This window comes from Candoia aspera, chromosome 1, assembly GCF_035149785.1.
Source record: "Candoia aspera isolate rCanAsp1 chromosome 1, rCanAsp1.hap2, whole genome shotgun sequence".
Taxonomy (NCBI): domain Eukaryota; kingdom Metazoa; phylum Chordata; class Lepidosauria; order Squamata; family Boidae; genus Candoia; species Candoia aspera.
In genome coordinates, this window is record NC_086153.1 from 318,018,884 (window position 1) to 318,036,703 (window position 17,820).

At 42.5% G+C, this 17,820-nt stretch overlaps 2 protein-coding genes across 2 annotated transcripts in view; one reads left to right on the forward strand and one right to left on the reverse strand.

Annotated features, from left to right (window-relative positions):
• The window catches only part of BTBD6 (BTB domain containing 6), a 128,910-nt gene that overhangs the window by 109,954 nt on the left and 1,136 nt on the right, over positions 1-17,820 (forward strand). The window lies entirely within an intron of this gene.
• PPP1R36 (protein phosphatase 1 regulatory subunit 36) overlaps positions 1-17,820 on the reverse strand; it is a 29,367-nt gene that overhangs the window by 1,308 nt on the left and 10,239 nt on the right. The window contains exons 6-10 of the mRNA XM_063290426.1: positions 12,150-12,248; positions 9,291-9,431; positions 6,445-6,487; positions 3,864-4,060; positions 3,121-3,315 (exon numbers count right to left, since the gene is read on the reverse strand). Coding sequence (XP_063146496.1) covers positions 3,121-3,315; positions 3,864-4,060; positions 6,445-6,487; positions 9,291-9,431; positions 12,150-12,248 — 675 coding nt within the window. The remainder of the gene's footprint in view (positions 1-3,120; positions 3,316-3,863; positions 4,061-6,444; positions 6,488-9,290; positions 9,432-12,149; positions 12,249-17,820) is intronic.

Consider the following 17,820-nt stretch of genomic DNA (forward strand, 5'->3'; position numbering starts at 1 on the left):
CATAGGGTGGGGGGTGAAAGGGCCTTGTGGGGACCGGGGGCAGGTGGGAACACCAAGGTGGTGACAGATATGGGAAGGTATGGTAGGAGACGGGGTGGGCCACTCCTGGAGAAGGCAGGCCTGGTGTCTTGTATCGGTTCCATGTGTCTTGTATCGGTTCCACTGGGACTCAGCCCCATTTCCTGGTCAGTGGACCTTCAGAGGCCCTGGCTTTCAGCTGCTGCATAAGGTCTGAAATAAGGCCCCTCTCATCTGTGATTTAATCACAGATGAAAAAGCTGACCTGGCATGTATTACTGAGATCTGACTGGGTTTGGGGGAGGGGGGATCCCACTTTCGGGAATGTGCCCAGCCAGTTCCAGGTGTGACATCAGCTGAGACTTCATGGCAGGGGTAGGGATATGGTGGTTGTCATCTGAGAGTCTCTTGTGGCTTTCAAGAGCACAGCTCCACAAGTTGCTGGATATGAGGCCCTGTTCCTTAAGTTGGGTTCTAGGGATCAGTTGGGATTGTTGCTTCTGTACCAGCCTCCCTGCTGCGTAGCAACCTCCCTGCCTGAGCTCCTCGACTCGGTCTCAGGGTTGGCAGTGGAGTTCCCCAGGCTTATGGTCCTGAGGGACTTCAATCTGCCTTCCCATTCATGGGGTCTGAGATGGCTCAGGAGCTCATGGCCACCATGACAGCCATGGACCTATCCCAAGTTATCCAGGACCCAGCACAGGACAGCAGTCATACCCCTGATCTGGTTTTTTTGTTGGAGCAGTGGCAACATGATCTGGAGTTGGGGGAGTTTCTGACGGTCTGCTTCATGGTCTGACTGAAGCCTTAGCCGTCGCTTGGCACGAGAGGGTGGCTGAGGCCTTCGATCAGATTGCACCATGCAACCTCTCTCCTCTTGTGGATCCCACCGCTCCCCATGGTTTACGGTGGAGCTGAGAGAGATGAAATGAGAGAATAGACATCTAGAGACCGTTAGAGAACAATAAGGGATGAACTCAACCAAACATGGGTAAGAGCAGCTATTAAGGCCCACCTTGTGGCGGTAAGGACAGCAAAGCAGCAATACTTCTCTGCCTTTATCGCATCTGCAGATAGCCAACCGGCGGCCTTGTTTAAGGTGACCTGAATCCTCCTGGGGAAGGGGAACTCGGAGGTCTACCTACAAGGCCATCCGGAGGAATTTGCAGAGCATCTGTTGGACAAAATCGCTCCCATTTGTTCCATGTTGGATGCCAGCTTTGGTAAAGGTCCAGGGAGATAATTGGGGTACAGTCTTGCCCGGTTATCTGGAAACAGTTTGATCCTGTTGGTCCTGAGGAAGTGGATAGGGTCCTTATGATTGTGAGCTCAGCCACTTGCTCCTTAGATCCATGCCCCTGCTGGCTAATTAAGGCTGCCTGGGGGGTGTTGTGTGGTTGGACTCTAGCGGTGCTTAATTCTTTGAGAGAGGGGTTGTTCCACCCCCGCCCTAAAGGAGGTGCCGATTCACCCCCTCCTCAAGAAGCCATCACTGGATCCTACCATACTGGACAATTTTCATCCAGTATCGAACCTCCCTTTTTTAGGGAACGTCATAGGAAATGTGGTTGCGCAGCAGCCCTGGATGAAGTGGATTATCTAGACCCCCTTCAATCGGGATTCATGCCTGGACATGGGACAGAGATGGCATTAGTCACACTTTTAGATGATCTCTGGCAGGAGTGGGACAGGATTAGTGTATCTGTCCTTGCTCCTCTTGACCTCTCGGTGACCTTTGATACCATCAACCATGGTATCCTTCTGGATCGGTTCCATGGGCTGGGAGTGGGTAGCACAGTACTATGCTGGTTCCTTTCTGTGGGGACGGTACCAGTCAGTGTTAATTGGGAGTAAGAGGTCCTGCCTTCAACCCTTATTATGTGGAGTTCCGCAGGATTCGGTACTCTCTCCACACCTATTTAACATCTACATGAAGCCACTGGGTGAGAGCATCCATCACCATGGGGTGAGGTATCATCAATATGCTGATGATACTTAGTTATATATCTCCGCCCCTGGTGAACTAAGTGATGCAGTTGATGTCTTGTACCATTGCCTGGAGGCTGTATGGGTTAGAAGGGGAACAACAAGCTTCAGCTAAACTCTGGCAAGACTGAATGGCTTTTTGGGCCTTCTGGTTCTTGGACTTTACCATCTTTGGTACTGCATGGGGTGGCACTGCCCCAGACAGACCCGGTGCACAATCTGGGGGTCCTCCTAGACTCACGATTCCTGCTTGAGGAGCATGGCAAGGAGGGCCTTCGCACAGCTTCATGTTGTATTCCATTTGCGCCCCTTCCTGGACCATGAGGCTCTACTCACAGTCACCCATGCCCTAGTAACCAACCTCCAGAATGGATTACTGTAATATGCTCTACATGGGGCTGCCCTTGAAGAGCATCTGGAAGCTTCAGCTGGTGCAGAATGCAGCTGCATGGACAGTTGTGTGTGCCCCTAGGAAGGTACACATTATACCTCTGTTCCACAAGTTGCATGGGTTACCAGTTTGTTTCCAGGTGCAATTCAAGGTGCTGGTTTTGACCTTTAAAACCCCACATAGCAGGGGACCAGGTTGTTTGAGGGACCACCTCTACCCAATTATATCTACCCATCCCACCAAGTCAGGCAGGAAGGATATGCTGCAGTCCCATCACCAAAGGAGCTCCATCTGGCAGGACACAGGCAGCTTGCCTTTTCTGCTGTGGCCCCCACCCTCTGGAACATCATTCACTCTGAGGTGAGGTTAGCCCTATCTCTGTTAGCCTTCCAGAAGGCCTTTAAAACATGTTATTTTCACCAGCCTTGAATATCCCAGGGAACGCCTGCAAGGTGGCTATATGAGATCAACTGGTATTTGTTCTTCCACTTTCTTGCGTTTTATTTGTCTATTTTATATGCTTACTTTATATGTTTATTTGTTTTTAGATTGTTATAGAGTTTTTAACTGCTGTTAATGTTGTACACCACTCAGAGTCACATGTTTGTGAGATGGGCGGCTATATAAATATGCTAAAAACTAAATTAAATTAAATTATAAAAAATAAATAAAATAAATTAATGGGTTGACACTACATAATGTGTGACACTGAACTCATTCCTTACTTGGATGGTGACACAATAGAATACAGCTCTGGTAAGTCTTCTGGACTATAGCCTGGGGCAATTTTGCTGGAACAAAGGTAATGGTCCTGGAAGAGATACTGAGCACTATCTTTAGCCATAGGCAGCAAAGTACTAAGCACTGGTGATCGCTGATCCATGACACTTCTTATGGCTGGCTGCTTAACATCTGTACTCCTTTAAGAACAAAAATTAAAAATAACAACATCACAAGGAAGGAATAATGGGAGATGTCAAATAAGAAAGCAAAGTTTTTTTCCCCTAAGACCAACGGAGCCAGACAGGGTAACATTGCGATATTTAGTTAACAATAGCAAAGCATGCTTTTTCTATCCTGGAACAAATTGTCCTATGTACTGTATTTCAGCAGAGTTCAATATGGATTTGCGTGTGGCAAGCATGTAGTGGTTAGCAGACATGACATCAACAGTCTCCCTCCAATCCCTGAAGTAGTTTTGCAACTTTGAAGGAAGTGTAAGATAAAGAAAGGACATTTAAGCAAACATGTGCTTAAAATATTAAAAATAAACAAAAACCAGTCTAAAATATGGAGAGGCAACCTGCAGCCTATTCCAGCATTATGAAATGTTATGCTTGTGTAAGCATGTATGTGTGTATGAAACTCTAGCTATGACATCTTTAATTTTTGCTATAAGCTTTCCCTATTAAAATTGACAAAATGGTAAGTTGAGTCAGAGAGAGAGAGTGAAAGAATTATGACATACTTGCGAAAGGCAAATCTGATTCTCTTCAATTCTTTGGTAGTATCTGTCTTCATCGCCATGTTAGATTTAGTTCTCTCTCTTAAAGCAGGATTGAATATATTTGACCGGAGCAATCTACCAACTTCTTGCTGAATTTCCTTGAGATTCTTCTGTCTGAATGTCACAAAAGCCACGTAGGAAGCAAAGTTGTACAAGCACTAAAAGTAAACAGGAACATGACTCTTTTTTCTACTTAAAAAACAATGTTTACAAATTAAAATTGTATCTGAATTTCCTGCAATTATAAAGGAAAGGAGCAAGTTTTGAGCTGTAAAATATCACGTATGCCACCAGAAAGTCAACGAAAAATAAAAGCCTTTAATGATCACCAAGATGTCCTAAACTGAGAAAGACTTCATGTTCATTCAGAAGTTAACTCCACTGACCTCAGTGGAACTTTTCCCAGATAGCTGTTTACAGGATTTCAGCCATCAACTGATGCTTCCATGCATTACATTAATCTGAACATCTAATTCCCAGCCATTAGCAGTACTTTTTTCCTCAGTTAGGCTAGCTCAGTGCAGTGGACTCTCCATTCCTGAGCCTTCTTGAAAAATTAGATAAGAACAAGCACCAATTGTTAGGAATGTAAGATACCTCAATAGATTAGAAATCTCATTCAATATATGAAGCTGGCCAATATTTTTAAAACATGGGTACGTCTAACCCACCACTGTCTGGGCAGCAGTGTTAAGGCTTAAGTTACTTAGGGTTAGGGTTGACATATTACCACCCTCAGCAGTTTCATACAGATGTTAAATGGGGTAGGAAAGAGAGCTGGCATATTTAAATTGAATTTTTTATAAAGTTAACGATCATGGACCTTGTGCAGCTCAAAACTCAACAGATATTAATTAAACCTGTTTTGGAAGGTGGAGAGAAATTAATGCAACCTGTTTTGGAGGGAGGGGCTACCTCATGAGCTGGAGTCTCTGGGGTCCGGAACAGGTCGGCTACCAGCGCAAGGCTCCCTACCTGCCTGCTGTCCTGGGAAAAAGGCACAAGCTCACTGCTTGAGCTTAACTGTAGCAGTAAGGTCACTTGGTGCTGCTGCAGCACAGACTGAGGGAACTCCGGTCACAGGGTGCTCCTGCTCAGCCCACACTGGGGCAGTGCCAAGCAATCTTTGCTGCTGCAATTAAGCTCAGGTGGCGAATTTGTGCCGGACTCCTTGTGAATCCAGAGTTTTACGGTGATTGGTGTGGTGACTTGATTTATTATTATAATTGAGTTTCAGAATGTAATATTATCTACATTTTATTGTATTTTTATTTTTTTGTTAAATATTTCCCAATTTAATTTTATCTGGTTCGGTTCACACTTGGGAGTATTGTGGGCCTCACATGGCCTGTGTGTTTGACACCTCTGGTCTAGAAGATAGCAAATTGCCTATCATTGCTCCCAACCCCACTGCTCCAATATGTTTTGTAATTTTCAACTGAAAATGGATCAGGTGATCCAATCACAACTTTTTGTATGGCTGAATGATGATACCTTCCTTGATTCTAGAAAGAACACATTGGATCAGCTGCTGAACCACAATTCCTAGCATTCCCCCTTCCAGTACGACCAATGATTGGAAGATATTAGGAGCTGGAGTTCTGCAATTGTAAAGGGGTACAAGTTCCCAACCCTGCACTGGATGCTACATCCTGACTTGATACATGGTTGCAGTTTTAAAATAATCTGGTTGGTCATTCATGTGGGTCACCCATATAATTTTCTGTTATTTAAATTAGACCTGTGTGAACAAATGACCTTACAGAATTGTCCATCAGTTGTCAGTAAAGCAATTGGGTGGATGATTTCTCTAAATTTCTCCCCAGGAAGAGAACTTTTTCCAACAATTTCTCAAGAGCAGGACTCCCTGCTAGCAGTGACAGTAGTACTACTCCTGAGAATGTAGCAGTTCGTGATGTCATGAGCTCCTGATGTCTTCCCTTGGGACTGAAGGGAAGGGCTGTAGATCCCTCAAGTGATGACTGTACAGTGAAAGAGGAAATTCACATATCCTTTTCCCCAACCATAAATATTTCTCAAACATTCTTTTCAGATTGCTAATTCAAATTTAGAAACAATTTCTAAAGCAAATGTATTTTACCAGCATGAATGAGAATTGGTAGAAAAAATGTAGGATTAGTCTACAGCAGCGGTCCCCAACCTTTTTGGCACCAGGGACTGGTTTTGTGGAAGACAATTTTTCCACGGACCTGTGGGGGGCGGCGAGGGAATGGTTTTCCTTGGATTCAAAAGGCACACATCAGACACTAGGACCGGCACGGAAAACAGCAGGTTCAGGCAAGGAGCTCCAGCCTCGTAACCACTGGAGACTTTGGCAGCAGCGCGGATGAAGCTTCGCTCGCTTGCCCCCCCACCCCGCTCACCTCCTGCTGTGCGGCCCGGTTCCTACAGGCCACGGACCATTACCGGTCCGTGGCCTGGGGGTTGGGGACCCATGGTCTACAGTATATAGCACTAGTTGAGGTTACCCTTTCAAATTAATTTTATCTTAGGGTGCTGATGAACATTAGCCCCTTCTTACCTCAAAGAATTCCCTGTCTTTCTGAGTTGATGATATTTTCTTTCTAAAACAAGGAAAATAAGTAGCAAAACATTAAGAGTAAAAGCCTCTCAATTTTCTACCATTCTCTTGTACAAGAATATATTACAGGAGTACTTATTTTACAGGTAGTCCTCATTTAACAACAGCAATTGGGACCAGAATTTCCATTGCAAAGCAATGCAGTCATAAAGTGTGATGTCACCTGACTGCGCCACTTAGCAATGGAAATTCCAGCGCTCCCAGTTGCCATCATTAAACAAATCACCATGGGTCATTAAGTGAGGATGTCATGTGGTTGCCATTTGGGACCTTCTGCCAGCTTCCCCAATGACTTTGCTTGTAGGAAGCCAGCAAAGAAGGTCTCACATGGCAATCACATGACTGCAGGGACGCTGCAACAGCCGTAAGTATGAGAACCAATTGTAACTACCACCCATTCAGCACCATCGTAAGTTTTAATGGTCACTGAATGAGTGGTCGTTAAACAAGGACTACCTGTAATATGGAATCTACTGCACTGTATCTAACATCTAAAAGCAAGAGAAAGTTTTGATAGTCATATGCAGATACAACCAGCTCCATGTTCCCTATTCCGTATGTTCGTGTCTATGGTACAACTCACTGCGACAAAGATTGTTCCTCGAAAGGGGGGAAGGAATGATTCTAAAATATTGTTTCTCTCTTAATACTTTTTATTATTATTATTATTATTTCTAGGCTTCACATAACTTTTCCTTTACCCATCAGACCACTATAAAGATCCCTTACTTCCTCAAGTGATTTATTTCAAGTCACTCTTCACTTTTAATTTTCCCTCTCTGTAACTATGTGGTGGGGGTGGAGTAGGGTAGGGAAACTAATTAAATCCCTGAAATCCATTCTTCAAACCTGGACTTTCCAGCTGGGTCACTGAGCAACCCTACTCATGTTAGTTCTTGCGTGCATAGCACTGGCATTGGGTTTCCGCCTAGAATTAACCACAGAGTCAGCACAGTTCTCCCAGCCTAATCAAGAAAAGGAAGATCACTCCCCAACCGCAAGCAATGAGGATGGCTTAACCCAATGTTTCTGAAACTGCACCTGGGTTATACCTGCAGGTAATAGGTGTGGCATCCATTTTGTGTATTTAGACAGATAACTAACTATACAATGTATGGCAGGGATAGGAAATTCCCCCAATCTAACCATACCCATACGTGTAATGAGGCTTTACCCAATCTGCAGTCCTTGCTGCTCCAAAAATTGTAAGGCTGCCCATCCTGGACTTTATGAATGAATGGTGGAAGGTGCAGGTGAGGAAATGGATAGAATTCTTTCTACATAAAGATAACATACTGCTCAGGACATCTGCATAATATTTAGTTTGCTCAACTATTTCTGTAGTATGCCTTTGAATCCTTCTCTCTTGTCATTTTGTCTCATTTTTTTTATTTCGCTGCCTTCCCAGCCATCCTCTACTGCTCTCCTTGGCCCTTCTGCCAATCATGTGGCCTTGCTGACGGTCTTTGATTCCTGCCCCAGGCCTACCCTGGCACAGAGGGGTATCTTTCCTGCCAGGCCAGTCTCCATATGAGAAGGGAAAATGCATGAGCATGCAGTAGAAAGTTGCTCACTTCAGGGTACACTTTCATTTTCCAGAAGGGTAGTACATTAGCAAAAACAGCGAAGCAACTTGTAGTGCTTTAAAGATTAACATAAATATTGTAGTATAAGTTTTATGTCCATAAAATCAACAGGAGCTGAATGCGACTTAAAAGAGACTTTTGTTCTTTTAAAAGGTAAAGGTTTCCCCTGCACAGTTGTGTTTGTTCTTTTAGTCTAACACATATGGAAGTGTGAGCATCCTAGACTACTAATGCTTCTTTGTCAAGTCCAAGGCCCTGACTAGATAGTTTACAATCTGATAGCAAAATATTGGTGCTCAGCATGTCTACCTCTCTTCAGATCCAAAATATATTCACTTAGATGCATTTACAATCAACAGGCTACCTGGCAGTTCCTCTCAGACCCAGACTGAAAAATCAGTGTTAAAGGTTATACAGCTGTATTCCGAAACATAAGACAGGAACCAAACTGAAAGGTTTGCTTACCCCTAACTGGAAGACTTATTACCCACTGATTATCAGAGACTTGTCCTTCAAAGAATAATGGGAATGTTAGGCTGTAATCATTAGTTTCATAAAGAAAATCATAACAGTGTTGGTCCATTAAAAAACAAACACACCCTAGCTGGGTTCTACCTTTCCAATTTTTCTGAAAAAATCTGACCCAATAACTTTGTTTAATACTGCAAACTTTGATGGTTTTCTTCTGCTGCTTGTTTACCTGGGACTTGTGCCTACTTGTCTGGAAACAACCCACATTGGTTGGTTGGGTATGCTTCCTAGTAAGGGTGCAAAAAATGGGGATTTTACTTCTTTATTAACAAAACAGCATTGCCTATTGTGGTTTTATCTCTTTCCCATCCCTACTTCCACTCAGAAAGTAGTATCTGACTTCATTTCTCTATTACTTATAGCCTTTATACATAGTGTATATAGCATGACATCAAATTTAGATTTACATTACTTCAGAGGGTATACCCAGGAAAATATATTAGCATGCAATTACCCACACACATTCATGAAATTTGGTGGTGGAAGTAGATTTATATCCCTTGTGCATTGTTCCATCACTATTTCTGTCTTTGTTTCTCTCCACAAAAAAAAAAGTATTAAGGAAAAAAAGACAGAATAGCTGCAGAGGTCTTTTGATGGGCAGTGTGAGAAAACATCAATCTGGAATCACTCAGAGAAAACAGTTTCTAGGCACAACCATTTCCTTACTTTCCACAAGCCATGTGATGCTGATCAGACATTCCCAGTCCAAGGATAAGGATGCAGTACATTTCAGCAAGGTGCTTTTTGGTCACTGCCAGCTTAATTTGGTTATCCTTCATTTCCTTTTTTTCTAGGATGCTGGGCTTTCTGTTTGACCAAAAAAAATTATAAAAGATAAAGGACTTTGTAATTTATTTCTGTCCTGGGCTACATTTTCCTGAAAGTATCTATAGAAAGTTGAATGCCTATTAATTGATAGGTGAGATAGAAACAACTGATTGGAACCAAGCAAAAGGTGAGTTGGGCAACCCATTCTCTTCCTTTTTGACACCTTTTTTTTCATCTCTTCCTGATACTCTGTTCTTTCCCTTCACATGCATCAGATTGTAGGGGAAGAGACATATTACTCTTACCAGAAATCTGAACTGATCATTTGCAAAAACTTTCTGAAATAAAATAAAGGCATAGAATCAGATGCGGCCTAGGCTGCAAGTTGTTCAACCCGCATTTAATGCATTCCTAATCTCTTAATCCTAGCTAAAAAATCAGGAATGTTATGTCAACACTGGGAATTTCTGAGTCAATGAAAGAAAGAAATGTAAACATTGCATCATAAAAATCATAGGGCAGAACTGGCATACCCCAGCTGAAGACTCCAATTATTGAAGTGGATCTTTTATTACTATTATTAATAGATTAGAAGCTACAATAGAACTCAAACAAAAAAACAGGAGGGATAGTGCTAGAATGCCTCTACATAGGTCAAGTGAAGGAAGAAAACATTAATGCTAACATTAATGCTGACACTTCCAAAAGTCCCAGCAGGGTTATTGCAAAAACTGGAAGTTGTGCATAGCATAAAGCACTTACTGATACAAGTAATGTTTGTTCTATGACTGAATTCATCATGCAAAACTTTCCTTCAGGATTGTTTAAACTAAGACTTAAAATTGGGGCCAGCCCTTCCATAAGGCATCCATCAGATTGTAATTTTTAATGTGATAGAAGGGGAAAAAAATGTTAAATACAAGGTAGATGTTCATATTAATTGTAATTAAATTTAAAATGAATTAAGTCAAATTCATTTTCATTCTGAACCTATGCACTTCTTTGTCTCAATCCCACCTCCTTTTTGGAATGCATTCCACAGCTCCCTGTTCACAGAATCAAAGTTGGAAGGGGCTGTTCAAACCCCTGCTCAGTGCAGGAACCCAAGTAAGCATCCCTGAGAATCAGCTTCTGCTCAAACACATTCAGAGAACCAGAGTTCACCATTTCTCTGTCAGTAATAGGTTCTGTGTTTATAAGCTGTAGCCCTTAAGATGATTCCCTAATATTCAACTAGAAGTTGACTTCTTGTAATGGTAGCTTAAGAACAATATTTGGTATCCTGAATGTACTGCTGTTCGTCTAACATCTTAAAGTTGAAAGCCCAGAGTTACACATAGTACTTGAGCTGGAGGACCTTCAGCCTTACTTTCTCCTTAATATTTCAGGGAACAGTCAGGGTTATTCCATTTTTGTACACTGGCAATAAATATTCAGATCCAGATACTGGCTTGACCAGCTTTAAGACAGGATTGGGTAAATTATACTAATTTTCAAAGTTGTGGTAGGAGAAACTTCAAAAGGACCAAAGGATAGAGAGTGGGAGAGATAGAATATTAAGAGGTGTTGAATCAAGTATCTTAAAGAGGATGCTAGAAATGCCTGAAGAAAGGATGAGGTCATGAAGGGATGGGAAGATGAAAACTATATGGGTGGAGCTCCAGGAGACACTGTGGGACTTCAAAATACACAGCTTTAGCCAGCAAGTCTATACTGAGATCATCAAGCAAAGAACACAGAGCCTGAAAGCCTTTTATAATTTACCTACCTACTCTCTCTGTTATATAAGATGACCTACTGCATGGAACTGTTGTCCATACAGCTCAATTCTTTTGTCTTCTCTGACTGGCAGTGGTTCTTCATGGTCTTGGGTTAAGATATGTTTCCCAGATGGTGACTTTTTAAAAACTGACACTACTGAGAATTGAAGCAGAGAGCTTCCTAATGCCAAGTGTGCCCTCAAGCACTGATCCCTGGCCCTCCCTTCCTAATCAAGACAGTCTTTATATATCACCATGCTAAATAAAATAAAATAAAAATTCATCAGAAGATGATCAAAATTGTGGGCCAAGAAGGCTACATTCTGCAACCTATATTACTATGTACTACTTGCCATTTCCCTTGGTCATAAAGCAACATCACTGGATCCACTCTGATTAGTTAAATTTATCTTAGCCCCTTCTCTGGCTTCAGAGGGTATTTCAGATTCACAAAAGGCTAGAAACCTGTTTTTCAGGCTGAGTTTCTCAGGGCAGAATTAACTGATTTACACTTACAAAGTCCTTGCTCCCAACGATTGGTTAAAATTTCACTTTGAGCTAAAAATCTAAATCTACTTTCTTGCTAGAGAGTCTTTCAGAATATGATAGCTCTTTCAGAATAAGATAGCTCCCATGTTCCTGTATAAAGCATGTTGTTCAAAAAGGGGAGAACTTGGTTTATGTCTGTAGTGTAGTCCAGATGCTGTATTCTGAACTCTCTTGAACTTGTCTGATGTTGAAAAATACATACAGGTTTGTAAGATGGTACAAGGGTACTGTATTCAGAGCAACTTGGCCTCCAAATGCTAGCCCTACATTGAAGGAGAAAGCTCTTGGCACAGTCTAGCATAGATCAGACCAGCAAATACTCTGAATGCACAAAGTTTGAAGAAAGAGAATACCTTTGCCTTAGTACCAGGACCTTACCATATAATATTCTGCATGTACTATAGTTATAGGAGTCTGTTTAAGACAACATAAAAGTAATTTTACTTACCCCATAAAAGACTTGGGTTTCACCTCCAAGGTTATTTTTTCCAGATAAAAAGAAATGTAGTACAACAGAGCCATGAGGAAATCATCCAATTGCTTACACCTAGAACAAAGTTAAATAACATATCACAAAACAGCTTTTTTCTTGGAACAGGGTACTAGGATTTGGGACATCATTTATTGCTTCAGGAGCAGTGGTTTTACCATCCTCATTCATATCAATGATATATTTTAATCTCACCAATTCAGTTATTTGGACAAGAATCCAAAACATCAAATGTGTACACCAAAGCACTTTGCAAATCACTTGACATGCTTCTTTAAAATCTCCATACTAGCTCTCTTCTTGCTCCTAAATTCAGCATAAGCATACCCTTACTCTCAACTTCCTAGCCTCCCTCTCTTCCAGTCTGATATATATATATATCTGCCCTTATTATTTCTTCATCCAGCACCATCATCCAAAGGCCTCCTGCTTGTCAAAAGTCACCTCCCCTTCTCTCTTGCTAGCCAATATATTTGGAATTGCCTCTTGGGACACCTTTGTGCTAAGGCTTCCCTTTCTTCAAACCCCTTACTAAAATCTCACTTCCATATCCATACTGTCCTGATGTAAACATAATAGACATATTCTATGTCTCCAAGGCCTTGCCTGAAGAATGGAATGCAGGCCCAACACCACTCCAAAAGTTGCTATCAAACTGCAATTCTTAATAAGAAATCAGAGGTCCTTAAAAGTAAAATGATTCTTTTGAATTTACCAATCCTGAGTGTGTGCCTGTATATTGCATACTCCTCCTAGCTGATAGAATACAGGCAAAAGTATGCTGACTTGCAAAATAATCTCTAGATTAAAGATCCCAGCTTGCCTAGAATAGCATGAACATATTTAGGGATAAAACTGGCCTGTGGCTGCCCTTGTGGCATACTGCCTATTCTCACCACTAGCAGGAAACGCTGTACTGTATGTGGCATGGGTGTGACTAAGGATAGTATCCTAGCCTATACTTCCATTTATTTACTAAAAAAGGTATGGAAAAGCCTTGACAGACCAAGGCCATAATGACCATAACCTATGAACAGCTGCAACTCAGAATGCAAGAAGAAAATAGTAAAAGGAATTAATGAATGAAATGAATGAAAAAAATAAAGTAGTTATGTATCTGTGAAACTAAGGGCTCATCCTTATATTGTGGTAACCATGGCACAAAGATGTCCTGTTAACCATTTTAAAAGTTTTATCTGTTGCCTTTGATTCATCCTGAGTCCACTGTGGATGCAGCTTTCATTTGTCTTTAGCTGCTAGGGCTCAGAAAAATAAAGTCAGGGAGAAGCTGACTCCTTCCCCACCAGGTCAATGATTACGCAGAACTGAACTGTGCAATTGGAGGCCTGTTGGAAGAACTGGCTTTCCATTGCCAGCACTTGTCAGCCAGCCTGGAAGACTGCTGAAACCTGCTGTGGAGGGGGAGTATGCTCCAGAGTCCTTTGGGGGCTACGTTTAAATATGAGTTTAGCACTCTTATGGAAGAGTGATATACCAATGTGAAATAGTAGTTCTAAAAACAGCTGACAGACAGGTGCAGCAACTACAAGAACTGCAGAGGGGAGGAGTCTTGTAGCTGCCCCTACCAACTTTTTTAGAACTGTTTTTAAACATGTGTTCAGCACTCTCTGAAAGAGCAGTAAACTCTTATTTAAAAGTAGCCTCCAAAACATCTGACAGTTGCTGTGAGGGCCATGTAGTGAAGTGAAATCTCCTGCTCTGCTGTGCCAGTTTCTCTCAGGCCAGCTGACAGATATGCTGGATGGTTGGAGTCTGTGGGCTTCATTGCCCAGTGGTCCAGGTACAAGTGCTGTGTCTGATCTGTGGGGCAGGTTACAGCCTCTCAGTAAAGCGCCTCTCCCACGGATCAACTGTAGCACCTGATCCACAGAGAGGGTCGGGATTGCCTAGTAAAGCAGGGGAAGTAGCATCTCTTCTGGCTGTGTGTTTAAAACCTTTTAAGCAGAGGTTTACTGCTCTTTTAGAAGAGCTGTACAGCTCTTGTCTAAGAGTTGATGCCAGAGTTGATTGGTCCAGGAGGCAGCAGAGAGGTGAGATGGGAGAGCCCCTTCCCTTTACCTCACAGCAGGGAGCAGCAGGGGTGGGGGGGGGGTTCGGCTATTTTTCAACAAGAGTTCTTTTAAGGCCCTAAAAGATATGGTTTTGTCACCAAGCTTGGGGATCTGGATGTGTGGCAGAGCCCATGAAATGGGTACATTGATTTGTGTTGGCTGTTCTGTTTTTTTACCTTGACTGCTACTTACGTGAGTGTTGTTTTTTATTATGTGTTTTTATTGTGTTTTAACTGTTACTAACTGCCAAGAGTCATGAATTTGAGATGGGAAACCTAATAAATTGAATGAATAAATAAATAAATACTGCTACATTTATGTCAGAAGGAGCCTAACTGCCAGATGATATGCACCTGCCCAAAACACTGATGCCAACCTTGAACAAACCCACCAGTCTAGCCATCTGTCAAAATTTGTTTCGTCCCTAACCCAAGTTTCAACTCAGGTTAACAAGAGAAGAATGTCCATTTTCCCCAAGTTCCACCCTGGACACTAGTTTGTTATTACATGCCCAAAACATGTTGATCAATCAAAATACTTTTTTAAACACCTTTGAAGATCTCTTTCTCTTGTCAATTGCACCCACTCCCCTTGCATCTCTAATGTTTGAAGAGAGAAAGTGAACATTATTAAATAAATAGGAAGCAACTAGATTACCTGCATTTATTTAATTTCATCTTAATTTAATTTATATTTAAATTGGGTTTTTGTCTTGCCCCCACCACTTCTTTGTTTGGCCTGGTCCACTTTTTAAAGCACAGACTAGCAGAAAAAAGATTCTGCAGCCTTATCTTTATAACAGAGTCAAAGATATACAAATGAAATAACTGTATACTGATCCCTTATTTATCCCAGTAGGCTACCTTATGCTTTCTATTTTTTTTCCTGTATAGTTATTTTTACTAGCATGAAATTCAAAGTGTTAGAGTTGGAGCTGGAAAGATAGAAAACAAGGTTTCCAGGAACAGAATGAGCTGGGGGTTTTGCATTTTGTTTTTGTAATGGCACTGAGACCTGATGAATGTTAAAGATAGTACATAGGAGTTGTTGGTGAAGTACGTCAATAGCAGGTTGTGGATGTTGTGAAGGACGGAGTAAGATTTTAAGGATCTTTGGACGCCCTCTGAGCTGTGCATGGGTGCAACAGAGGTTTATGGCGGCAACAGGACACAGCAACAGGCACAGCCTTCACAGTGGTCTCCTGAGCTGTGCTGGGTAGCCTGTGTTTGATCAGGAGCCAGACTTTAGTGGGCTGCTGACTGGGTAGTTTGGAGAGCTGGTGGTGAAGTGTTGCCGATCAGCTGTTCAACGTTACACAGCTGTAGAAGACTCTGATGCTTGGTTCAGCTGAGGCCTTAGTCACCTTTTGGATCTGATTGTCCCTCTGCAGATGTTATTATTTATTTGTTTGTTTGTTAAATTTTTATGCCACTCGATTCCTAACACCTCTAGGCAGTTTCTTGTCTGGGGATCCTAGGAGCTTCCTGGTTTTCAGAGAAACTCCTGGAGATTAAAATGGCAGAAGAGACATCTAGAGGGATGTTGGAGGCAGACAAAGAACAAACCTAAGTGAGCATCAGTAAGAGCGTCTTGTCACGATAAGAGAGACTAAACAACTATTTTTCTGCTCTTATCATGTTTGCAGGTAGCCAACAGGTGGCCTTGTTCAAGGTAACCCAGTTCTTCCTGGGTAAAGAGAGGCAGAGAAACATCTGCAGCACCACTGTGAGAAATGTTCAATGCATCTGTTGGATAAAGTTGCTTGGATCCATTCTGAAATGGACCTTGGCTATGAAGGTCCTGTGGAATTGAGAGACATGTTCTGGGTAGGTTATCTGGGAAATGTTTGGGCCTGCTGGTCCTGAGGAAGTGGAAAGGGTCCTTGGGGCTGTAAGTGTAGCCACCCATGTATTAAATCTATGGGCCTCCTAGCTGGTCAAGGCCTTCCAGATGATGTGTGGTTAGATCAAGGCAGTGGTAAGTGCATCCTTGAGGGAGGGAGTAGTTCTACCCACTCTTAAAGAAGCAGTGGCCTGTCCCCTCCTCAAGGAACTGTTGCTGGATCTGACAGCCCTAAAAAATTCTTATCCCATCTTCAGCCATCCCTTTCTAGGGAAGGTTCTTGAGAAGGTGATGAGGTTGCAATTTCAGAGGGCCCTGGAGGAAATAGATTATCTAGATCCTTTTCAGTTGGGTTTCAGATCTGGGTACAATATTAAGATGACATTGCTCTCGTTTGCCAATATTTGGCAGGACTGCGACGGGGTTCATGCATCCATCTTGGCCTTCCTTGATCTCTCAGTGACCTCTGACATTATTGATCATGGTATTCTTCTGCGCCAGCTTAGTGGGCTAGGAGTGAGGGCTATGGGGTTGCAGCAGTTCTCTCCTTTCTCCAAGGTCAGTTCCAGTTTGTGTTAGTGGGGATTCTATTTTCTCTCCACTCTTATTTGAAATAAACATGAAGCCACTGTGCAAGGTAATCCATTGTCATGGCTTAAGTATCATCAGTACGTAGATGATTTATACACCCCTTCCCTTGGCCAATCAAGTGATGCTGTCAGGGTTCTTTCCCAGTCTCTGGAGGTTGTGGAGGTCTGGATGGGGAAGAACAGGCTTCAGCTTAACTCTAGCAAGACCAAGTGGCTGTGGGTCTTAGGACCTCCTGACCAGGGGAATTTTCATCTTTACTTCTAGATGGGGTAGCACTCCCCCAAACAGAATTCGTGCCTATCTTGGAGATCTTCTTGTCTTTGCACAAATCCATCTAGTGTGCTAATTGTGCCTGTTCCTGGATTGGAAGGCCCTGCTTACAGTCATTCATGCCTCAGTCACTTCCCATGTAGATTATTGTAATGCATTCTACATAGGAATGCCCTTGAAGACAATTCAGAAGCTATAACTGGTCCAGAATGCAGTGGCATGGGCAGTTACATGTGCACCATGTAACACCACTACTTTGCAAGCTGCACTGGCTACCAATAGGCTTTCAGGTTCAGTTCAAGGGTTAGAGCAGGAGAAAGAAGCTCAGGATTTGGATCCTGAGGCATGAATCAGATTTTTAGCCTTTTAGGAGTGGCTCTTCACCTTTCGATAGTTACTTGATTCTTCAATAAAGTACCTTATCTAAGTCGTCCTGATTTCCTGTGAGGTGCTGAGTTCCAAAGAGAGGTTTATTGCAAGAGGCCATGGCACAGCTACCTGACACAAGGAAGAAGGGTGAGATAAAAGTGAAGCCCCATTTCAATCAGGATTTTGGCCAGGATACAGCACTGAGACTGCTTTGGTTGTGTTGGTTATGTGACCCCCACTGCAAACTAAGTTGGGGGAGTAAGGCCTTGCTTATTCTCTTAGACCTCTGGGCAAATTTCTGTACCACTGGGCACCACCATCTGGGTGGTCTGTCAGGATTGCACCTTGATGCACCATTTTTCAGTGGTTTTGGTCCCTCCTGTTGGGACATGCCCAGAAGGTGAGGGCTGAAAGATTCTGTTTGACATCTAGGTCACTGACATATGGCAATCTCACAGTTATCACCTATGCTGTTTAATATCTAC